We start from the raw sequence: 25137 nt of genomic DNA, 5'->3' as shown, positions 1-25137 counted from the left end.
TTAGAATACAGCATCAAGGTACTCCACACACTTCTACACTGCATTACATAAAAAAAAAAAAAAAAAAAAAAAAAAATTCTTCTTTCTTAAATTGGGTCCTCAGAAAAGTGGCGATTTTTTTTTATTTCATCCAAAGACATCTGACTGTAAAAGTCAATGTGTGCTAAAAATCAGGTGAGTAAAATCTCAGCAAGAGAACACCAAATTTGTGTTTGTTGTTAAGATCCTGTACGTTTTTTAGAATTAAGATTTCCTTCTCTTGACATTGGGATTAAGACCTTGCTGTACTCTACAATTTGAAAACAGATGAACACATTGTTAACATTCAGCAGGTAACAGAAGTGTTTACACACTGGGGAGTTCCTGGAATAAAACTGAACACAATAAAATGCTGTCTTTCCAGGTATGTGCCCTAATAGTGTATTCAGAGATGTTATTTCTTTTTCATTTCTAAACATATACAAAGAGAGGAGAGGCAACAACTACAAAAGAGGCATTTGAGAAACCTTAATGTACGGAGTACATCCAAGAGAGAAATGGCCTAGTGACAGATAACAGTAAGAAAGGAAATACTTATATTTCTATCGCTATGTTCTATTCCTTAGAATTTATATTGGATAATAGTAGGTAAAACTCATGTAAATACAGATCTGTAAAGGATCCAAGAGGTAAAACTGTGTTAGAAATTTGGAATAATGTACTGAAAATTGCTGTCTACAAATAAAAATTACTTATTACAGTAAATGACTGAAAGAATCCAAGGGTGAAGGAAGCAGGTTTATGAATAATGATATTACCTTGATGCGATTAGTTAAAATTATGAAAGAAATTCCCCCCCCCCCCCCGAAATAAGGGTAACAAAGAGAAGAAAAATTTTGGCTAATACCACAAAATACCTTGGAAAAGGATGCTTGTCTGCATTCACCTAAATTTTTAAGACATTTTAAAATATATTCAATAAAATTATGAGTGGTATGGCAGAGAAAAACTAACAGAGAATAAAATTATTCATCTGAAGCATAACTGAAGGCAACTTCTTAAATAATAGAAAAATCTGAGCTCTGATCCTATACAGTCCAATACTGTGCATTTAGAGTTTATCATTTTAAGTCATCCCTACCATTTGAAAAAAAAGATTTGAAAAGATATGTTTTGGGATGTAGAATTAATTCCATTCAACAAAAATGGGGAAAAAATAAATTAGAAGTTTGTATTTGCCAAATACACATTTTCTTTTGTTAAAACTTTTATTAAAAAAACCAACAAGCTATTTTGTTCACTGGGAAAAAAATGTTGCACTTACTTGATCATATGTGGCACCGTGACTTTTGAGTTTTCTTCAAACACTATGGTCATTAAACCATTGCACCTTATATTATCAATGCACTGTGAAAATAAACATTGAGAATTGTTAAAAAAAGCACAGGGTAAAGGGACTTATTTCCACACTTTTCATATCACTGTAAGCTTAAAGCATAGCTTTTACAGGGTATGGACTGATTGGTAAAAGGTATTTTCATAAATGGAAAGCAGTGATGCAAGAATTATAGTGGACATGCTTTTCTCGTCTTCTTCCTTTGATTTGCACATCTGCAAGTCTATGCATCTTTACCAGCACACTCAGGGTATTCAGCTCAGCATCTGTTTTTCCACATGATTTAAGTATTTTGAGTTGGAAGTGAAATTTGCTTTGAAGTTCCTTTGAAACTGGACAAAATTAAATATCTGTAGCATTTCCTGAATGAGCGTTGAGCTTGAAAAATCAATACTGCAAGAAAGTTAGAATACTTCATACACAAACGGATACAGTAATACCTTAACCTTTACGCTGTGCAAAAAGACCAAAGAGAAATATAAACAGTTTCTAGAAACACACTTGTAAAAACAAATTCAACTGGTTCTGTTATTGTGAAACATAGCTATGGTGATGCTGTCCAAGGAGTTCCTTGCAAACTTTTGTATAAATGTTTTGGGCTAGGTATTAGAAGTTGGAAAGACACTTCTGGGGCATGGTCGGAGCCCATATTGCTTTAGAAATTACAGGCTGTCCTGTGGCCAGTAGAAGTTTACAAACTAGTGGTGCATAAGCTGTTCTTCAAGCCTCAAAGCAGCTCAGTGCTGGCGGTGCATAGAGGTACCTCGAAGTCATTTGTACACCATTATCTTCTGGTTTCTACTTTTATGTAGCTAAGATAACACAGTACCACAAGCCTTGCTCTTGGAAGTCAGCAGAGAGCCTGCTAGTGGATAAGGCTTATAGGGTCTGCAACAAGTACCCTCTACCTACCACTACAGGACTCATCTTCTAGTTTTATTCATCATGTATCATACCTATATATATATATATATATATATATGTATATATAAAAATATGTTACAGTATTTCTTCACATCAGTAAAAAGGAGTTTCCAAAATTATTATACACATTTACGTTGACTTTAAGAATAAAAATAGTCTGCTGGCTTTGGAACATCTCATAGTAAAATAACGATTGATGTTAGACTGGGCAAACAAAATAATCAGAGGCCTCTTCAGGTTTAAAATATATCTACATAGCTATACATTTAAAGTATGATCTATGTAGCTATATGTGTTTTTAAATTCAGGTATTTAAGATTATTTGAAAAGTGCAGTTGTAACAATTCACATTATTATTTTATCAAATCATTATCTAAAAGCACTGAGAAAAACACATCTAATAAAAACACATAATTTCTCCCATGTGAATTTTAAATGTTGCAAAGAAGCCCTTAGTACCAATCATAAAACTGCCTGAGGTAATTCAGCACTGTTATCTTTAGTCTGCATAGGCCTAGCATTTATCACCTCCCTGACAGATATTATCGTTCTAGCTCAGGAATGAGTGTAATTGGGATCTAGGGCCAAAGGACAACAAGCTGAAACTAGAAGAGAGGAGGCTTCTTCAGCATCAACAAAAACCATGCATTTTTCATAAAAGTATATGGTTTGTGTGAAAGGAATATAAATTCAAGAAGCCTCCCTAGGAACGTATAGACAAATATGACTTCTATGTCATATGCATATATAATCTAATAGATATAGAATGCAGATGCAGAAAAAGATGCAAAATTCTGGACACCAACACTAATGCTGTGAGTGAACAGCAACTACACGTACACTTTTTTTACTTGCTAACATAGGAGAACACATATTTACTAAACAAATACTTTTTATATGCCCTTTTTGTTAGCATAGTTCCTATGCTCTCCTTGAAGGTTGTAGCCAGGGTTAAAAAGAAAAAAATGCTTCTGAGCAGGCAAGTCAGTAATTATTTATGGCAAGGTTTCTGCTGGCAATGGGCTTAGTCAGAAACACAATTTGTTTATCAAGAGACAAGTGGTCTTGAAATTGTTTAGAAGTTCTCATGCGTTATCCAAATTTTCACCCCAAATTTTCTTTGTCCAGGAGAAGACAGGGAGCATGCTTCTGGCATTACTTTCTTCTTTCTTGCTCTCCAGATTGAGCATACGCACTAAGTCAACTGACTCGATTGCTACTTGTAAACAGCGATACCAGTTCGCGTCCCAAATGCCTGTGCAGTCTGCACAGCATCTTGTGCCCCTTCTTACTCCTTTTTTCTTTTAAGCTGGTGCTGACCCCCTCAGCATCTCTGGCTTCCCTTCCTTTGTAAGGCTGGAGAAGCTTTTTCAGCCTCCCAAGGCTAACAGATCTCAGTTTTCTCAGACTTTCACTTATAAGCTGCTGTTAACTGTTGGCCCCATATCTCTTCAGAATACACCATCTTCAAAAGCCAGGAGATCTCCCCTTCCTCAAGAGGGATCGAGAGAGAAACCCTTCTTACCGTTTTTCCCTGGCAGTCTGGACCACCCTTTGCCCTCTCAGCTGTAGGCACCTAGTCGTGTTTACCTCTGCCTTGCTAAGACACTTCCAAGCTTTGTAGGCACGCAGCTCTCAAGTCAGCTGTGGAGCTTTCCAGCTCTTTCCATAACACCACAGTAGCGTGGTTTGGAGCTGGAGTGGATTGGAGAAGACGACCTGACCTTTGGAGGCAGACCCACACTCTGATTTTTAGTCCACATGGACTGCAGATTACTTTCTCATTTAAAATCATTATTATTTAGGCTAAAAATGGACTTATTCCTGGGTGTCCCATGTTCCAGGCCAGTCCTTACATGGTCTTTCCTCCCCAGTAAATAATTCCAATACTTTCACATGTCAATGGAACAACATAATTCACTGAAAATCCATTTTGTAAAAAATTCTCCAACCAGGTCTGTCTGTAAGATCTGTATGTACTCAGTTGCAGTGAGACCAAGGTTCTCAGCTCATATCATATTTTCAGATTTTTATCTCCATACTTTTATTCCTTTAAAAAAGTTATTCTGGAAGAAAGTAACTCAGAAGTTACTTTCAGAATAACTCAGAAGTCATTTTTAAGCAATTTCTACTCATTATGATGATAATTCACCCGGAGATGTTGCCAGCAACGGTAGCATCTTTAGAAATCCATCAAATTCCACACTGATATTTGTCTAATCAACTATTTCTCTTGAAATTAATAGAGGATAAAACTCAAATTCAGAACTATGAGAAATCTATGTACTTGTTGGTTGCATGCACAAACAAAACAGCAATAGCCTAAATTCAGATCTGGTTAGTTGACAGTTCAGATTTTTCACAGTGCATTCAACTTCTTTCCCCAAATAGATTCTGATAAAAGTTTGTCTACTATGTTTTTAGCCAAAAACACTAAAAAAAAAAAATTTACCACTGACATTAAAGTATTTTAAAACACCATTTTTCTTCATTCACAGTAAATACAGTTCCTGCAGACTGTCAGAATGCTTAGTAATTATTTATAATGGTTTTTTAGTATTCTTTTTGGAAAACTGAGTTTATCTCATTTTTTCACCACATGGGATATGATATCGATGTGATATAGTATCATTTTCACTCTCAGGATTCTCAGGTATTTTTTGATCTGTATGAAAGTTATGAACAAACAAGTACTATCCTTGTTCTTAAATTAAAATACATATCTGGATGGGCTCTCCTTAGACATAAAAATTACTACCATTAGTATTATGTTTGTCAACTGACAATTTGTTATTTTATATCCCATCTCTCTCATTAAGAAACACATTTCACTGATGACTCAAATGCAGAGACAGAATTTTGAGGAGAACAGGTAACATTAAGGGTTTTTCAGACACATCACAGCAAATCAGCCCTCAAGAAATCAACACCCCTCTCTTGGAGTAGTTTTCAGAAATACAGAATAAACTAAGATCTCAATACAAACAAGATAAAGAATGCATTAAGCTACCTGACTTATATCACTTGTCCATGCAGCTTTCTCCTGTCGTGATGGGGCTAAAAGGACAACAGTAAAAGGAGGAGCATCCGTAGGTTCAACTACAAGCTTGAAATCAAGATGTCCAAACACTTGTCCAGAACCTTTTGCTTTACATCCAGAGGGGGGAAAAAGTCAAAATATGAGATTTCAGACTATAAAACAAAGAAAATAATGGTTTAATTTAAAATGGAAGTTAGTTTAAAACACCTCTCTGACAAAGAGCAAATCCAACTGGGGATCCAAAACTGATTTTTTTTTCATATACACCAAATACAAAAAAAGTTATAAACATGCAATAGGGGGAGTCACTATAAATTACTTCTGAAGATGCCAAATAAGGCTAAAGTCCTTCTAACGCTTCCACACTGACATACTCTGAGCATACTAGAAGTATCACTGAAATTAATGAAACTACTTTCACAATTCAAGTGCAAAACTTGCCTGAAACTGCAGGATGGAAGCCAAAATGAGTAACAATAAAATCAGCTTGGGAATGTGTTTTGTTATTTCATTTGAACAAGCTTGCAGTCAAGATTTGTAGGGAGTCCAAGACAAAAACTTTCCACTAATTCTGCCAACTCACTCAATCCCCATTTATTTAAGAAACCCAATTATCTGCTTCTTCTTTCAAGGCATATTTTTCTCTTTCCGAGATCCTTGGGGTGAACTTGTACACAAAAGTCAGCAAATAATTTGTCACATTCCTTCCACCAGTCTATTTGAAAAACCTATGTGGGGTGTCAACAGCAAAACCAAACATAACAAAACAAACCCTTATCCAAGCCAGCATGCCCACTATTAAAACATCTCTTCTACTGAATCAGTTTAACACTGTATTCTTCTGCTTTCATGAAAGGGGAGAACGTATCAATTTGCTCTTATGATAAATAAACAAAGGGTACCAATTTTAAGAAACCAGTAACTGTAATTACTACAAACAGCTGAATGTAACTTACAATCATCATCACTCGCATCTGCCTCCTCGATCAGTGTGCACTCTATTAAAGACAGAACACCTCCTGTCTATGAAAACAAAGCACACTTTTCACAAATTTTGACATTTGTTCCCATTTGTTATTATAGTTATTTTTAAACTTTGATATACCTTACTCTAAGATTTTACATTACTCAGAGCTCTTAGGAAGATACATCAATTTCATGATACACATTTTTAAAACCAGATAATTAAATATAACATTTTTCTTGATCCAACAAATTAATGATATACTCAAATGTACAAAATTTCATTCCTTTTTACCACACTGTAATTTATCTCACATACAGACTTGTTCACAAGTTTCAAAAAAGGTAACTAGAATTTCATCTTCTCCTGAATTTAAATCAAATACATACAAGATTTTTTTAAAGGTTCAGTTATACTCTATTTACTTTGCAAAATGCTTGAACTCTTTAAGTGGTGCAAAGTGAGAAAGCACACAAACAGTCTTAACCCCTCAGAAATGCCTTTGTCAAATTAGAATTCTATTCAATGTAACCCACTCTGTAAAACTAGCAAGCTCTCTTTCTTCACAAGTCTACACTATGAACGCCTGATTCTCAACAAATATAAGTACAGTGCTCTTAGAAGACATTTCAGTTTAAGAGAATGTGCTGTTCAGGAAAACAAAATTGACTTTTAAAATTAATTTTATTAGACCTCTGGAAATTATTATTTGGTAATTCCACAGGGTTGTACTGGCTGATTTATACACTGAAAACTGACTTACATTGCTAGCTTATACAGATAGGCATGTTGATGTCTTGTTTCTAACCCCCAGCTTATTAGAATTACATGGTTCTAGAAAAAAAAGATGTAGGTAGAAAGAACTCTGGCTGAATTCTATTATTTGCAATGAGAAAACAGAGCAGTCAATCATTGTGCATCACCTCCCTTCTGTTTATAACTCCACAGGAAAATCTCAGGTTAAAGCCATAGAATAGTAAAATACTGAAATTTCACTGAAGTTGTATTTTCATTTTGTAAATTGAGTCATAATGTAAAGTCTGTACCTTGAGCAGATGCAGTTTTCCTCCTGAACTCCTTGTACAAATTAAAAAATGTTTTGTAAATAAGAAGCATTGCCTTTCTCCTTCTTTCTTCAAAGATAACGATCCCAGACGAACTTTACTAAGTTTTCCCCTCTCAACTGAAGGGACTTGAATAAGGGAACCTGATAATAAAGACAAAAAATTTACTGTGCTATAGTAATATTTAATTGGCAGTGTTTAAAGTGTTAATGCATTGAATATTATGATATTAATTAATGCAACATTTCATTCTAGTAAGTAGCAATATACATCAGCATCTGTTTTAAGCACAAGTCGATCACCTTTTTTTGCACAAGTTCACTTTGTTTTTTACAATAAATAGACTCAAGCAAGTACAGTCTAGACTAACACTTATGCACATTGCAGGATTAGATCTCGGGTAAATTCTTATGCAATTTAAACACACTAATAGTACATTGATCACGAAATGAAGCTGAACAGCAAACTACACTTTTGACAGCTGCTAGACTTGCAAAAGATACATTACTTACAAGCCAAAGAGACAGAGGATGAAAAGAAAAGGTTTTGAAGGAAAAGAGTTTGTGTATGTGTGCCTGTGTGCAAGAGGAATGGAAATGAAGCACGTTTCTTCCTCTTATCTTATACTGCATAATTTTCAGTGCTCCACAGCTCATCTAAAATGTGTTACCAGTAAAACACTTCTGAACTAAATTGAACCTGGTTACATAAGTCTGAATTTGTGCTCTGCAGAACTCCAGACTGGGGACAGCTTTGCTTCTCTGCCATTTCATACCTCAAAACCAGTCTCTGACCAACTTTTCCAGATTGATATCACCATGTGTATCACTTCTGATTTTGGATGTGGAGTTAAATTTGGCAGTGAAGTGCAATTCCTCTGTATATCGAAGGGAAAGATTTTATGACACAACTTGCTGTTACCAGACAAGGCAGCCAGGAGACCTCCTAATCTCATTCCCACACATCTATCCTTACTATCACCCTCACACTTGCTCTCATCTTATTCCAACACTAGCTAGCTAATAGAGCTAAACCAGCAGGAAACTAATGCTACAAAGAAGTAGCTGCCTTAGCTCCCTGATATGCTCACTGCAAGGTCAAAAAAGCACCAGTGATGATCCAAAGGAAGTAACAGCAGCAGAACAAGTGTGAGGGGATGGATATTGGCCTGCTTCTTTTGGAGGCAACAAGATATTGGACTAGCATAGCTATATCAAAGCTCAAACTAGAGGCAGCATCTTGACACAATGCAAGCTTGAAAAAATTATCCATGAAATATTAGATTAGTAATTCTTACTGTACATTGTCAAAAAAATTCTCTTGTTCAAAGTTCACATACACAATCTTAAACTAACAAACAGAGAAATTAAGGTAACTGAGAAAGATACTGTTCATCCACATTTTTCTACGCTTAGCTCCCCCTATATTAGCCTTAAGTTATTAATATATTCGAAAATTATACTGTCTGACATAGCAAAATATACACCAGTAAATTTACAACAGTATAGTGTTCTTTGACAGCAAATTCACATTTAAGCTAAATGTGTACAATGTGATCTGTGTCACTGCAACAAAACAGTGGGGTAAAGTTCTACTCTAGAAATTTGCAAAGGTCTGGAACATTTTTAGGTTCACTTAAATTCTGACCAAAACCCATAAATACTTATTGGTTGTTGTACATTTCCCCTGGGCAAAACAGCCTATCTGCCTCAACTGTGAAAGGCAGGAAGGAGATCATTCCCATGTGTTGGAAATGTGACTTTTCTGTTACACCGATTGCCCCCCAGCTCCCATTGCAAGGCCAAGGAGTGTGTACAAAACAATTCCCAAGCAACTTCCCATCACAAAATTGTCAGTGTCATTTTTCTCCTGAAATTGCCTCTACACGTGTACGGTAACAATATTCTACCTGTACATTTCGTTTCTGCTTTGCTCCTTAGAATAATAGTATCCATAAATATGATACACTTACAGATAAAGCTTTGTAACTCACCTTTTATTTTTTTTATTTTCATTAAAGTGCTTTCAGGAATATCATATTATGCTCTGCTGAAATGGGCTGAAGGTTAAATGGTGTTCTTACATGGAGCTGAAATGTTATTGTTTAATAAGGTAAATCAAAAGAAACTAGATTTTTTAAACACAGAAAGGAGAGACTGCATTATCTCTCTTTGATACTCAATATTTTCAGAGAGAAACACATCTCCTATACGTGCTGCACGGCTGACATCAAGCAAGGACCTCATGCATTCCCATCAGGCTTCTGTGATTAATGAAACTGTGCATTTGCCCACCATGCATTCTACTACAGATTTCCCCTTAAGGAAAAAAATGGTCACGACTGGCCAATGTACAGTTGCAATGAGGAAGTGAGGCTAATTTTAGAGCATTCATTAATAGTATAGTTTGGACAATCAGTGTAATCTCAGGAATTTTTATCCAGCTACAGACCTAAGTACTTTTAGTACTTTAATACTGCCAGAATAGTCACTCTGTTAGCCTTTGTTCAATCCAAGAAATACCAAAGGTTGTATCTTTTAAAAAAATATACTTTTTTCCCTACACGTAACTGCCTGATTTAAAATTTAGTTTCGCTTTCACCATTCTGGAGGCCTTTTAATTTTACTGTAAGGATGGTCAAACGCTGGAACAGCTTGCTCACTCAGAGAGGCTGTGGAGTCTCCACCCTTGGAAATAACCAAAACCCAACTAGACATGGTACAGAGCAACTAGCTCCAGCTGATGCTGCTTTGAGCAGGTGAGATCGGACTGCATAATTTCCAGAAGTCCCTTCCAACCTCAACTATTCCATGATTTTGTAATTGTGATACATTTATCAGTAGAGGTAAATTCATAGCAACTGATGGCAGGAACATCAGACAGAGTGTTTGGAGGCATATAAAGGGCCGCCAGATGCCCAGTTGTCTGGGTGTCAGACAATGCTGGATTGCAGACTGAGATTCCCTATGTTTCCTTTAGACTCTTAAAGAAAATTTTCCTTAATTATCTGCCATGATTTATAGTGTGCCTCACAATAAAGTTCATATCAAAGTAAGAGACAGAGAAAAGGAAACCCCAAGAAACCTGAAGGGGAATCCACAATCTACATTGCAAAGCACTGCCAGAGATAGTTCCTATGGTCTCAACTTGTACAGCTCAACAGAAACATCTCTTCTTAGAAAAGTAAAGTATATAACATATGGCAAAGTTGTAATTAACCTTCACAGAAAAAGCCTGAGCACAGCTTAAGGCACCCCTCTCCTTTTTTAAGCTGAAAAGAGGTTTCCTGTACCTGTCTGCACTGATCAACACAAAGAACAGGAGCCTAACTGAAATTAGAGGAGATGTGTCAGATGTGAAAGGAAAATGGGCTCAGTACTACTTCATTAGCTCTATCCAGATTTCTGCACTTACACAAAATCATATGCAGTGGATGTTCCAAAAGATACAACTGTGATACAGCCTTCTGTTACATACAGGCTTGTTCACTGTCCTTTTACTGTATGCCCAGAAATAAATCTGAATTTAATTTACTTAAACTATGGGTTTGACCTGGGTCTAACACTCCAACAGTAATCTTTTTCAGACTGATTCCCACAGAAGAAATAATACTGATGAAACACTGGGTATACAAAATAATACCAGCCAATCTTAAGGGGAAAAACCCAACAAATACATAAATACAAAATGTTGTAATCCTATTGAAAAAAATTTCTAAAATTTAATCAAATTGCATGATACAAGTCAGTCTAGGAGAATCAGAGCCCTATAATTTTTTGGCTGTGGATGCAACACAACAGCTTTATATTTTACTCAAAGCCATATTCATAACTCTTTAAATCCCTCAGTTATAACAAATGCACATATTTAATGAAGGATCAAGTAATTTAATAATGATCATTGTACAAACAGTCTTGGAAGTTATTACAGAAAGTTTCATAGTTAGTTTGGCCACATGACTTCAGAAACACCACAGAATGGATATCAAAATGTACACAAAGCCTATTAAATTACCAGCTGTGTATATGGCTCTATTTAAACACCAAATATTCTGCTGAGACTATCTAGAAAAGGTCACATGAAGGGATGCACCTAAATTACATTCCTAACCTTTCCTAAATATAGTTAATGCTTTTCAGACATAAAGAAGCTCGTAGCTAGTAAAAATCCTACACTACAGATCTGTAGTTACTATATACAAACCCACTAACTTGTTACAAAAGATTCATAAGTAAATTATTATATAAATGGGAGAAAAATAAGCTTCAGTTATGATGTTTTCACATTTGCTGGTTTAACATTAAAGTAAGCCCCACCAAATATGAACTGCAACCAGTTTGCAGTTCCTGGTAAAAAGTGACATTTATTTTAAATGGAAGAGTTATTTTATCGCGATTTTGTGGAACTTAACAACAAATTCCACCTCTGCTATACCTAAGCTTCAATAGAAAGAGTTTCCAAAAGCACCAAGAATAGACAGAAAAGAACACACTATGGCTTTTCCTCTATTGTTTTGCTAACTATTATATTAGAAGTAGTCCTACATTCCTGGCAGAACAGGATGCCTTTTCTTCATGCCTTCTTGCAGAAGTGCTTTTATCTACCCTCAACTTCTACTAAAGCCCAAAAAAGCATCTCTCAAGAGGCAAAGTGAGTATGTTCAGGTATTATATCTATGCTCAGACTATCAACTTGAGATGTTTCCAAAGCACTGAGAGAAATGTGAATGGATAGCTGTTTTCCTTCCTAGCAATCACTTTACCACTGACAAAGCTTCAAGTTTCTCCTGCACTTCTGCCCAAATGCTAGTATCAGCTGGGACTGCCACATTAACTGGCCAGGCAGCCCTGATCTCTGTGGAGCTGTAGGTAATTTCCATCCAAATTTGAAGATCAGAGTCCAGGCAGCACGTACATGACTGTCCTGTGGGTGTTTTACCATTTATGTACTGCTGATTTTCATGCTTCCTGAAGAAAACAGCACAGAAGTGGCGTTCATCTACAGTCCAAAATTAGTTGTCATCAGGGCATTTTGTGACTTACCCTCCACAGACCACGAGTAGTCTTAGGACATTAGCTGTGCCCAGTGCAGTGACCTGGCTTCATGGCAACATGAACCCTGCTGGTTTTCATGCAATTTTTTCATTATTATATAGAAAGCTTTAAAGAAGGATGTCTTACCTTGGCGTATAAAAGTTTGGCTGGTATCTAGTAATATATCACAGCCTTCTACTATCGTTCTTTCTATGGCTAGATTCTTCCGGATGTTTTCTGTGTCACTCACTTCATCATGCATCACCCTGGTAGACACAATACAAAATGCACTTTAAATTCCCTGAAATGTATCTTGCACCTGTTGTGTCTATTTTCACTTGCACTTACACAGTGTAGACACAGAAGGTAGCTGATGTCCTTTGCCACCTGCTACAAAACAGATGTACACATGCAGTACATGATCACTCTAGAGCAAGTTTCTTGCCTTTTTTCCTTCCCTTTCAAATCATTCTTGCAATCATTTCATTTTTTCAGCTGTGGAACCAATTTTGCCAGACTTGTTTTTAGACTATTCCTAAACACATCTGACAGATGCCACCAAGCTAGAAACCCTTCACAGCTGACAGAATAGTACTTCTTGATCCTTAATAGACTACGCTGCCACAAACATGGAAATGTTTCCTAGCATTTTTGTATTGGTTATTACACGTCATAGAGTCCCTGTCCTCCTGTCCTTGACTTTAGGTTCCCACTCTGTTCTGCTTCAGTTTACATCTGAATGTACCACTCACTTCCCCCTTGCTTCCTATAACAACCACAGCCTTGATGGCTCACTGCTTACTTTCTACCACTTTTTTTTCATAGGCATCCTCCTCTTACGCAGAGAAATACAGATTTTTTCAAGGCTGAACCCAACCCAGAAGTTTATATGGTGTTGTGATATATAATATTTTCCTGAACTGGGACTGGACTGCACTATCTGAAAGCTCCTCCTCCCTCAGAACTGCATTAAAGGTATGGAAATGAGTCACAAAGTTTTCTATTGATGGTCTATACTGCCTGCCTTATGAGCAGAGGCGGATCAGTCAGTCTCAGCCTCCAATTCTGAATGTTCAGTGACAAATTAGTTGGATAAGCAATGAACTCTGACTTATGAGATGAAGCCAAGTCAAAGCTGATTGATCTGCTTGTGCACATAACCCTGGCCAGAGGAATTCTCTGCTCTGCTTGAGTGGAAAGGAGACATTACTTCTTTCTGCTTCAGATGGCCTCAGAACAGGGCAGAACTAGCTGAACACTGCAGGAGTCAAACACAGACATTTCTGTAAGAGATACTGCCTGCCCAGCTCTTTAAGAAGTTAGAACTTGAAGAGGTGGCACAACATGACCTGACTCAGAAAGCTGCCTCTGTTAAAGATACAGCAGGACAAAAAGTAAAAAATAATAAGCTCCAAATTAATGGGTAGTTTGCACAAGGTAGCAGCTTTGTCTTAACAGAAAAAGAAAACTGAGCAGTCAAGAGCATGCAATTAACAAAAGCTATAAAGCGATCCCTCTTTTACAACTAAATATTCTCCAAGTATGTCTTCAGTGAATACTCCAGATACTCAAGATTTATATCTCAGAGTCCATGCAGCATTTCTGTGTTCACGGCAGAAGACTGTGTTTCCCAGAGACAACCACATTTCTTACTGGGCTGACAGAGGGGAACATCTGAGAATGGTCTGGGAGTTCAGGGAAGAGCTTAATTTTGCAGGTTTCTACAGGGAGTACCAGTTCTCAAAATATATCTTCAGTTCCTGTTTATCTGGCATTATTTGAAGCATATGTGAAAATCAGTTATTTCATTAGCGCACGTAAACTATAACACAGATTGAGAACTCAGTACTTTTCAATACCCTGATTGATTCCCATTGTCACAGAGTATCAGAAATGCCCTTTTACTTTAAACTGTAAAAAAAATTATATATTTCCCTATGTAAAGAAAAATGCTTTGCTCATAACCCAGGAGTAGGTTGTTTCTATAGCAACTCCTATTCTCCCCTACCCAAAATACAGGGAGACATTTGTAGATTTATGTTAACCAAAAAATATAGAAGAGCCAAAATATTAGGTTGGGGTATTTTGGGGTTTTTTTTCGTTATCTTTGTTTTGGTTTGGTTTTGATCCTTTTCTTTAAAAGAATTTTTTAAAAAGAACAAAACCAAACCAAAATAAAGAAAATAGATTTTTCATTTCAAAGTCTTTGATTCAAGAGTATCAAACCTAAGGTAGAAAAACCTTACCTTGAAAGTTCTTCTAGTTTAGATTTAGCAAATTCAAGGCTTTTTCGCTCAACATGTTCATGTGGTGTGTGAGCCAGAAGTTCATGAAGTGTTATAATATATCTAGGAATCTTAAAACAAATTAGGTATAAAATCAGGAATTAAAGGAATAATTCCAATACAACTTTTTGTTAAATATTAGCCATTACCTTGGTCAGAAAATTTTTGCAAACATAGTCTTTTTTAAATAACTATCCACAGCTAAATGATTACATACATTCTAAATATAATTACTGCCAAAAATACTGAACTTTTGGGTGATAGAGACTTCATAGGCATACGTATGTTTTCAGTCTGGGGAAGCACAAGATCTATTTATTACTTTTTAAGGAAAAGATCAGATCAAAGGCAGCCACAAATATGACATTAAATTTCATTGTTTCATGTTGCTATCCAAGTGCCAATGGAGAAAACTTTCAACACTACCTGGGAGATCCATACATACCTTCCCTTAATTTTAATAGGATATGTGCATCTAAATTTCTTGTGACTTTGAAAATGCCAGCTGATCTGTTTGCATTTAGATAAAATTCACATTGCACTAATGGACACTGAAGAATATGCAGTATTTGACTATTAAAGGCCACAGGGTAGCACAAGGTCCCTGATCCATTTATTACTACTTAAAGCAGTTTCAGGGCTTTTAAGCAGAACCAAGTGATACTGCAGTATAACTTGTCTTTACAGAACAAAAGTTATTTAGGAGGAGATGTGACTTCTTACTATGCTGAAGTGAAAAGTTATCAGCAATGACATCCTCCATCACACATGAATAGGACCCTCTCCCTCCCTTCCAAGATCCCATGACCTTGTTTCAGCTCAACCAAAAAATCCCAAAACTTTACAATATACAAGCTCAAAGCAAAAAAAAAAAGTACTGTTACAGGTGCTAATGGCTCTTTAGGCTAATACAAATAACTAGCACTAACACAGGTGTCACAGACGCCCCCTTTTTTTTTGACTCTACTTGGTTTGCCAGTAACTGAACAAACTGAGGGGTTTCACTTATTCTCTTGATGAGTAAAATGTTAGGTTAAATGTAAAAGACACAAAATCATCAGACCAGTGTTTCATAGACCTCTTTAAACAGCCGCAAATAATTAATTCAGGCAGATCAAGACAAAATATCAGGAGAATAAATACAGTTTTCAAAATTTTTGCACTATATTTTTCCTTTTCTAAAGGCCAAGTCACTGGAGAACAAAGTGGGAAGAAAGTTTCAAAATGTATTCCTAGTAAAATGCTTGTGGCTGCTCTAACTTGCTATACCAGGTATATTAATCCTCTCTGGACTGCTTCATAATCCTGCAGCAGGCAGAAGTCGAGTAATTGTTTCTCAGCTTTTTTTCTTTTGGCGCTAGTCCTCATCCCATATTCCCCTTCAACATACATAAGATTCTGAATAGACATGAATCAGTATAGTTGGAGAAAAGATCTCTACAGGCAGAGTTTCAGTATAATAACAAAATAAATGAAAACTAAATTAATTTGCATGAGAATATTTTTAGTTAAGCAAGAAGAATCTTCAATCAGTCATAATGTCAGTAACACAACATGAATCAACCAAACACTAAAAACAAATAGTCACAAAAAATATACAGAGACTACCTGAAACATGGGGTAAGTAAGGAAAGTTTCCAGCATTCGCCCCTCACATGCTGGGTTGGCTTCATATTGCTTCAAGAGTTTGTCAAAATCTCTGTTTTGCTTACAGTTTGCCAGTACTTGTAGACTATATTGATGATTCCGAACAAATTCTTGATATATATTCAGCATTGGCAGCAGAATGTCAAATAAGTCAGCTAGAAAAAGTCAAGAAATGCTTTTTTTTCCAGCTACCCATCTCTTGAAATATATTTTTAAAGAAACTACTATGTGCTATGGAAGTGAATTACTATAATCAATTCTGTTTCAAATACACTGAGATTTTAGAAACATTAAACTCAGCTCTTTCACTTGCCAAAACATGGTTGTTCTGATTAGCTAATAATCAGACAATGTCACTAAAAATTCAGGGGCCCATGTCTAATCAATGTTTAGGGCAGAGGCATTCTCATATATGGCCTGGAAGACAGACATTACTGCCCATGTGGGACTCCCACTACACCAGATCTTGTGGTGTTAGTTCTGGAAACATGTTCCATTCAAAAAGGACTTTTAAAAAGTCCTGTCTTTAAAAAAAAAAATGACCTTACTGTAATTTCAAAAATAAATTTGAAAATTGTACCCCTAGAGAAAATACAGTAACTTACCTAGGATTAAGGTAGGCCAATTAGCTATTCTTGCTTTTAAGCCTTGGTGAAATATCTCATGAAGAAACATGATTGTTTCACTGAAAAACAAGTATTTAAACAGACAAAAAGACAATTCAGGTTTTATTTTCTGATTAATAATTCACAGAGAAACATCTCTTCTTGGTTAGCAGTATGTTTTGCACTTTGCTAGAAAAAACAGAAAATAGTTGTTGTTATTGTGGAAGTAAGTGCTTCCTTTTATTGCATTGTTTAAAATTTTTAGTGTAGTATGTCTAAAATATATATAGTATTTGGTGTAGAAAGCATATTCTAACTGTTTAGTTCTTTTAAATAAAAGCATCTATCAATAACGTTCCACAAAGTTTAATGAATAGCTTTTCCAAGAATATCCTTGACAATACATTCAGTAGTTTAAGAGGACCAGTAAGATGCAGAAACCTCAAGCCAGTGGTAGTCATCTACATTCTTGCTTGCTGCTGTTTAAGATTTGAAGCTTACAACTTTTCTATAGCATGAACCTTAATATTGCATTTTAGCTTATGAAGTCAACAGCAGTAGGGGACATCCCAGTTGTAAGAGAAACCATAAAGAGTAGAGTGATCATGAATGAGCTATGAAAGGGAAACCTGTCTCATAACTAAAGAACATGTTCTATTTCTTAGAAGTTTGGGGCAGACTTGGATGCAATCCCAATCCTGTATCAAATGTTAGATGCCTGCTGGCTTATTTGTACATACTCATTACAATAGTACTTGGATGCTTAATGCACAGAACAATTCTTTTTTGTAGGATATGAAAAGACAAGTGAGAAGGAAGGAGGCTCCTTAGGCAGGACAACAGAAAATAGAAGATTTGATGTACTCATCCTCAGGGTCTTATCTGAATCATATGAGGCCACTAAGTCCAATTTTACTCTCTTAAGAGAAAAAGAAACAGGAAAGGTGACAGAAAATTATGAGAACTGCCCCAAGAGGCATGATTTGTCCTTTTCTTCCTCTAGCAGAGGAAGAAATACAATGTAAGGAGGCAAAGAGGTCTAGCTGGTTTCAAACAGCACCACCAACAGCGCCTTGCTTTTTACCCCTGCAAACATGGGCTACCTCAGTGACATTACTTACATCAGAGCAAAAAAGTGCCAGACCTCACCACTGTAAACAGAAGCAGAATGGGAAGAAGTGGTCAGAGAAACCCCCAAAAAGCAAACAAAAACCCCCATACCTGTTGAGGAAAATGCTACTAACATCATCGTGACTGATAGGTGGCTTCTTTGAACTTGCAGCCATTCTTAAGGGCCGCAGAAAACAGTTCACAAGAACATAAAGTTGATGCACATATTCAGATTCAGCCTCCACCATGTTAAAAACTATCTGATTCCTTTTTCTCATACTTTCTGCATGGGGAGAACAAATATAATCTTGGACAATGGTTTTCCATTTTCTTCTACATAACCAACCCCGCATAAAGCTCTGGACCTAAAAATGGACCAAGCAGAAAAGAAGAATGAGAAAAAACATTACACAACTTATCATAAGCTCTTCATTGTAGAAATAACCCTCTAAATTAAATGCTTCTGTTTAAAAAAAAAAAAAAGTCTGTCGCCCTTATTGAGCTATAATTGTTCCTGAATTATATTTTTTTTAGATTTCTATTCTTTAATGAAATTCCCACAAACACTTGGTCATATTTGTTGCCAGGAAACAGACTGAAAAGATATCACATACATATCAAGGTACCTTTTACTGCAAGCTCAAATGTGGTACCTTTGTATATGCTCTTCCTATCAGCACAACTGTGCTATGCACTGTGCAGGTTTTTTAACTCCTTTTACATCCCCCTACACATTTCTCTATATAACTCCAAAAGTATTGTGCAACACTTCCAGGTAACACTTTTCAAGACAGACTCAATATCATTATTGACACAGTTCTAAAATAGTTGTTAAACTCAGTTTGCTTTCTTTTTTGAATAGATACCACTTAGCATGTGTATTTAAAGCTAAGTATTAATATACTGCTTAGTATCAGACACCTAGGCCAGCAATACTATTATTATCAGAAAAGGCAGATTTTTGTCATTCTTAAAAAGTATCTCTATGTCACGGAAAAATCTACTTAGGCATAATATCCATGGAAGTTACAAGTGGATTAAAGATTACAGAAAAGTTTACATCTGGTCACAGAAAATTTCAGTGTGTCTTTGCCCTGATCTTGATGTGAAGATCATTCAACTTGAAAGAGAAATGCAAAATCTCACTGGTAGCAGTTTACTCTGAATAAACAACTTTAAAAAAAGGGCCCAATTGTCAAAACAATCAAGATGTAGAATGCCATGAATTACATACAGAATCAGAACTCTCCTTCTACTAAAAGAGACATTTCCAGCTTCTATTACAATGTTTAATCTACATGAAAAGGACAATTCACACAAGGGGACCAGCTCAGTGCTGACTCTGACTCAGACTGCGTGAAAAAGTCAGAAACTAAGTCCACTTACCATAAAGGATATTATGCAATTTAAGAGACTGAACACTGTGAGAATAAGGGTGACACATACAGGACCACATCTTCAAGCATGAATTCCCTTCATGCTCATGCATTAGGATTTGTGGGAGTCAGTGATGGGAACAGTTCAGGAGGCTGGTTATATTCAGCCTTAAGCAATATTACCAAAAGCTGCACATGTAAATTCCATACAGACTGGGACAACTCTGTCCCTGATATTAAAAACACTAGCCACAGTGTCCTGTAACTATCACCATCAAACAGACCGGCTGACAACCTAAACCAAGACTGCTCTCTGCATTTTCAATATTTTTATTCCAGCTGCAGTGGCAGAATATAAGTCATTCTCTTATGCTTATAAGCATTTTTGTAAGAAAGGAGTATAAAGTCACTATACGCTTGATTCCCACAGGACATAGCCCATGACTTAATTTCAATCTTTACAAGCAGTTGAATGCAATATGCAAGCTTCTTTAAGAAACTGAATATATACCTTGCAAGTAAAAATGAATACTTAAGTAACAAATCACCATGGGATAAATGCAGCACTAAAACATAGGAAGATGATGTAATTTAAGAGGTTTAAGTAGGGGCAGGGCAAAAGGAATCTTGCTATTTGGCCGTACTTAATGAGAAGAAATTAAGACAAAACTAGACAGACTAAAATACAGAAGTACACCCCCCATCCCACCTTTCTCCTCTTAAGCACAGAAGACTGCATGTTTACCTTTTTAATTTTTTTAATATCTGGATCCTCATCTTCCTGGTTGCCTTGATAAGGTCGCATTCTTTCTTTCGTTTTATTGAGAGCTATAATCTGAAAAAAACAACCATTCATTAAATGCTTTCTCAAATTAATGAAACTCTTAGTTACAGAACTAAGAGAAAAATGTTTTCCCCTTCTTCAAGCCTGTTAAAGCTGCACAGAATGACAAGGTCATGTTTGGTCACAGGGACATGAACACAGTTCTCTGAAAACCAGCAAGGCTCTTGATCCAGATGGAGGAAGGACCAGATGAGAGCTGGTTCTCCTCTCAAAACCAAGTGAGCCTTTCAGACCCTATCAGCTCAGAACTGCAAAAAAATTTTTAGCATTCAGTGAGATAGAGCAGTTTGGAATAGTCCACAATACTGTCACAACCAAAGACAATGTGTCGAAGATCAAACTCCTCCTGTGAAGACAGGTAGGAAACAATACAATCAATGGGACCCATACTGCAAAGCAACGCGTCATCTTAAAGTCTCTGATAAAGAACTAATCCAATCAGTTTAACAGTCCCCAGTATAGCTAAGAAAATATTTAGCCAAGGGTTCATAGGGGACTATTACATATTAACCTTACTGTGTTCTGTTGCTTTCACAAATATTACAGAAATATACAGAAAAATTGCATGTAGCAAAATGTTAGAATTCAATGATTGCTTGATGACTCTGGAACATACCTCGGATTTAAGTCTTTCAATTTCTGTGTCTTGATCCTCAAGCTGATGTCGAAGCTGATTGGCTGCAATCTTTTCAGTCTCTACAATCTGGACGAGATGAATGTACTTCTGCATTAACACCTCCCTTTCAATCAGAATATCTGAATAACTAAAAGGGAAAAACATTGAAGTTAGTAAAAATAGCCAAATATTGTCTTCCATATCCCCTTATGAGATATTGGCAGAATAAACTTTACACCAATAACAAGAAACTTGCAAAACAGTGTTTGTTTGGCTTAATATATAATGAATAGCTTGATCATAAATCATCCAAACCGTTAGCATTCAATATCCTTTGTAGAGTAGACACAGGCGCTAGCAGTACCCAGTTTCTCAGTATCCAGTTACTGAGAGCAAGATAATTGCACTGATCTTTTTATGAGCTTCTGATTCTCAGGCTAAGCCCAAGAATTCTATTAATTAAATTTATTTTATTTATTTTAAGGACGGCTTTTTTTCTGTCTTTTGGGAGGACTTGGGGGGAGCATCTGACACTTCATCAGAACTGTTTCTAATTGTCTCCACCTGTCAGATCTCTTTATGGAAGAATTCCCTTCATAACTGTTATTTTAGTTTGCTAACACCTATTTTATTGTTTAGGCCAGTTTGAGATTACTCAAATAAATGCACTTATTCTAATTAGTAATAGGAACTATGGTATCAGTCCTTTCTTTTAGCTCTTGGGTGGCAAACTGCCATTGATTTGTATTTTCCTGAAAAGGGACAGTATCCCTAGTGCAATTAGATATCACAATCAGAGCAGTGATGGGCATTGTACTGGAAGTACTGTTCACAACTTCTGGTAAAGGAGAAATCAGTTTCTTCCTATGCAACATCTTCATCAGACTGTTCTTTCACATGATTCAGTCTCTCTCACATAGATAATTTAAATGTGCAGAAAAAGCAGAGTCCTACAAAGTGCTTCTTTGCTGGCCTTGATTCAGCAAAATCTACAGACACATACTGCCTCTTTACCTAGGTTTCAGGAAGCTTGCTCCTCTGAGAGTTAAATCATTTTACAAGATAAAGAGAAAACTGCACAAAACATGGCAGAATGAAGCCCTAAATCTTTGACAAGGGATCTCTTACTATTTTATGATCTATCATTGAAAATGCTGACTATTACATCTTTTTCCACTGCCAAGTTAGCCCAGGATTTGAGAGAAGGAATTTTTGGATTGCACATCTTCTCCTAAATTTCTTTCTCCTTGTTACAGCACTCATAAAAAAAAATAATATTTGCTATTAAATACTGTGAGGCTTTTAAAAATGTAATAATGTGCATCCTCTCCAGTTAATCTTTTTTTTTATATATTTACTGCTGTTTCAATTGGTATTAGTGCACTTATATACTGGAGGGGGCCAATACTGAGTACAGCAATTAAATTCAACACCTAACCTGGCAAGCAAGCTTAGATTTAAAATAATTAGAATGAGTTCCCACAGCTATCATAAAGCAAAAATTTTTCCTCCTTGAACAGATTATAAAAAGAATAGGAAGTGAATTTAATTCTATTGCATTTATTTTTATATTTTAACTACTGCAATAGTAAACAATAAATGGCAAAAAAACCAAAAGCTCAGAGCATCTCTTCCAACAAGTAAAACATACGTAAAAAATCTGCCAGGAAGCAATCCATATATCTTAACTGTAGAATAAACAGTAATAAAGTATGACATTTAGTTCTTTAAAATTGTTCAATAAAAATCTTTTTTGTTTTGTAAGAATCCAGTTTTTTCAGAAACCACAGTACTTAATCTCTTTGCACTCTAAAAGGCATTTGCACATCATAAAGTGTCTGAGCTAGAAACACCGTTAGCACTTGTTGTTTTACAACGATGAAAGACGTTAGGAAGATAAAAACATATGTGTAAGAAAATGCATTCCTTAGTGCCTGAAGCACCACCTTGATTTTCATTTAATATGAAGAGTAGTCTTTTCTACCTAAAACCAGATCCAGACAGGTGACAAGACCTTTTTCCTATTTATCCTTTATCCTTAAGAAAATTCAAGAAAATTTTCTTAAACTTTTGCTACCAAATATTTCCAATACAGAATTTGACAGATTTGGCTTTGCTTTTATTCAAGACTGAGGAAAATAGTAGGACACAGAATCACAAAAGGTGAACAGCAGCTGCACTCAGAGCTGATGTAAGATTCAGAATACTATTATAGACAATCTTATAGACCACTTTATTTTATTTTTATTTTCCTCCTTTAGGGGAAGAAACTTCATCTAGTTTTTTCAGCTTCTTTAAATGCATTAAGCCAGAATTCCACAGTCTTGCTTTACTTGGGAACAAGAACTTTGCTCTGAAAGATTGAAAAGTTTTTGTTCTTTTGAGATGTACTTAGAGTATTTTGCCTAGTTAGTGGCTTCAGCTGTCTAAAATGTCAGTCTCAGCCTGGAAACCAAACAATGTTTCCTTCACTCCCATAATTAGCAGTATGAAGAGGAGTTAATTAGAAAAGCCTGTGTACACCTACAGTAACTTAGAATAGAGTATCCATTTTCCTTCTCAAAACTGTTACTTGCTCTGGAAAAGGAAAATCATAGGATTTTGGAATAAACTTCATGTACTTCCAACAGCCCTTTTCATCCAACTCTCTGTATGTATGAGTTAAAGATCATCATGCCTAAATTGCTAACCTGTATATCCAGCATAATACCAGGAGCCTTCCAAGAGGGCAGGGTTTCCGCATTGATTACACATGTATACAAAATCCTTTGTTAAAGAAAATCGTACCAAAGTGTTCAAATGTCAAAGGAAGATGAAAATTTCATATAACAACTTGTAACCAGCCAGCCTAGATCTAGTTCTCTGGCTTGGATATCGTTTAAAAGAAAGAAGCAACTGCTGCGAACCACAGCTTTCTATGAATTTGTATTAACATTTTATTGAGAGAAGCAATTCTATAGATTTATAATAACATGTAGCAAGACTGAAAGACAGACCATCCTGAAAGCTGAGGCTATACTTATTTCCTAGTATTGTCTGTAGAGACAGGACTCAAAACAGTTATTTCAAGAACCTTACGCTCTGATTGACCACTACCTACCAAATGGAGACAGGAAGAAATTAAGAAAGTCCTGAGAAAAATGATGCATCATTTAGGCCCCGTGAGAGTTGACATGCTCAGAAAATGTAGGAAAACTGGAGAAAGTTTAACCAGCGCCCCATTATTAGGGTCTCCTTGTTGTGGTAGCAGACCGAGAGAAAGGCTCCAGTAGTGCTACCAGCATATATAATTGATTTTTGTACTGAATTCAGACCACAGTTATGGTTCAATGGATTACTCTATGCTAATTGTATTAAAGCTGCTCAGGCAGCTGAAAGCACCAGGCATTGGACCTGGCCAGAACTATTTATGGTCATACCAAATCACCCTTTTGAAATGCAAAATGCTCAGCGTAATCAACTTTTTAGGAAAACCAGGCAATATGGCTCTGGGGGTCCGTAATGCAAAAGAAATTGCCTACTTCTACCCATACTAACCACCTTCAAGCAGTTATAGGACTCCTTAACAGAGGAGGAATAGCCTCCAGACAGGTTTTAAAGTCTAATGGCACATTAACAGCCACACTAGGGATGGAAACAGTAAAAGTTGCAATAGAACTCATGCAATCCGTCCCTATGACTCTAACCAAGGTGACTTGGGAGACCACCTGTACACAAGCATCATTAACCTTTAATGGACTCCTGTATAATATGGGATATCAAAGGACACCTACGGCTGCAAGGGTTACAGGGCTGAGGTTTATCAGAAGATACAAAATTAAGATGGGCTTTCAGACACGCACGGACAACTGTTTAGAAAGTCTGTAAAAGAGGTGTCTTCCAGTCAAACAGGTGGGAAATGGCACTTGGACTGGTGAACAACTACAGCAACCAGGATTGGAGGGCGGGTGGGGGAATGTAGGACTGTGTGATACACCGGAAAGCATGAGAAGTCCACACCCCAAATGGCTCATGATTTTTAGTACAAGATCCTTTTAATTAAGACAGGGAAATACAAACTGGAATACAAACTCTTTCGGAAGGGTGGACCCAACAACCACAGGAGGTTTTGTGCACCCAACCGTGTCACTGGGGAATGGCTTACTCTAGGAGCATGGGTGTGTGGGGAGGGGAATGCTACCCTCTTATGCGAGAACGAGAGCACCCTGAAAACACATCTCATTAACCAACGCGTTACTCATCAGACTCATTTAC

General features: G+C 36.4%; 1 protein-coding gene across 3 annotated transcripts in view; it reads right to left on the bottom strand.

Moving 5' to 3' along the window:
• RASGRF2 (Ras protein specific guanine nucleotide releasing factor 2) overlaps positions 1-25137 on the bottom strand; it is a 154601-nt gene that overhangs the window by 64005 nt on the left and 65459 nt on the right. For all 3 annotated transcript variants that reach the window (XM_072860670.1, XM_072860668.1, XM_072860669.1), the window contains 11 exons: positions 20884-21031; positions 20169-20258; positions 18159-18412; positions 16938-17017; positions 16294-16487; positions 14647-14756; positions 12548-12666; positions 7350-7510; positions 6296-6362; positions 5310-5446; positions 1304-1386 (listed from right to left, as the gene is read on the bottom strand). In XM_072860670.1, coding sequence (XP_072716771.1) covers positions 1304-1386; positions 5310-5446; positions 6296-6362; positions 7350-7510; positions 12548-12666; positions 14647-14756; positions 16294-16487; positions 16938-17017; positions 18159-18412; positions 20169-20258; positions 20884-20997 — 1409 coding nt within the window. In that variant the 5' untranslated portion in view covers positions 20998-21031. The remainder of the gene's footprint in view (positions 1-1303; positions 1387-5309; positions 5447-6295; positions 6363-7349; positions 7511-12547; positions 12667-14646; positions 14757-16293; positions 16488-16937; positions 17018-18158; positions 18413-20168; positions 20259-20883; positions 21032-25137) is intronic.

The sequence above is a fragment of the Ciconia boyciana genome, chromosome 4 (assembly GCF_034638445.1).
Source record: "Ciconia boyciana chromosome 4, ASM3463844v1, whole genome shotgun sequence".
In the NCBI taxonomy this organism is placed as follows: domain Eukaryota; kingdom Metazoa; phylum Chordata; class Aves; order Ciconiiformes; family Ciconiidae; genus Ciconia; species Ciconia boyciana.
This window is presented reverse-complemented; position numbering and strand designations above follow the sequence as displayed.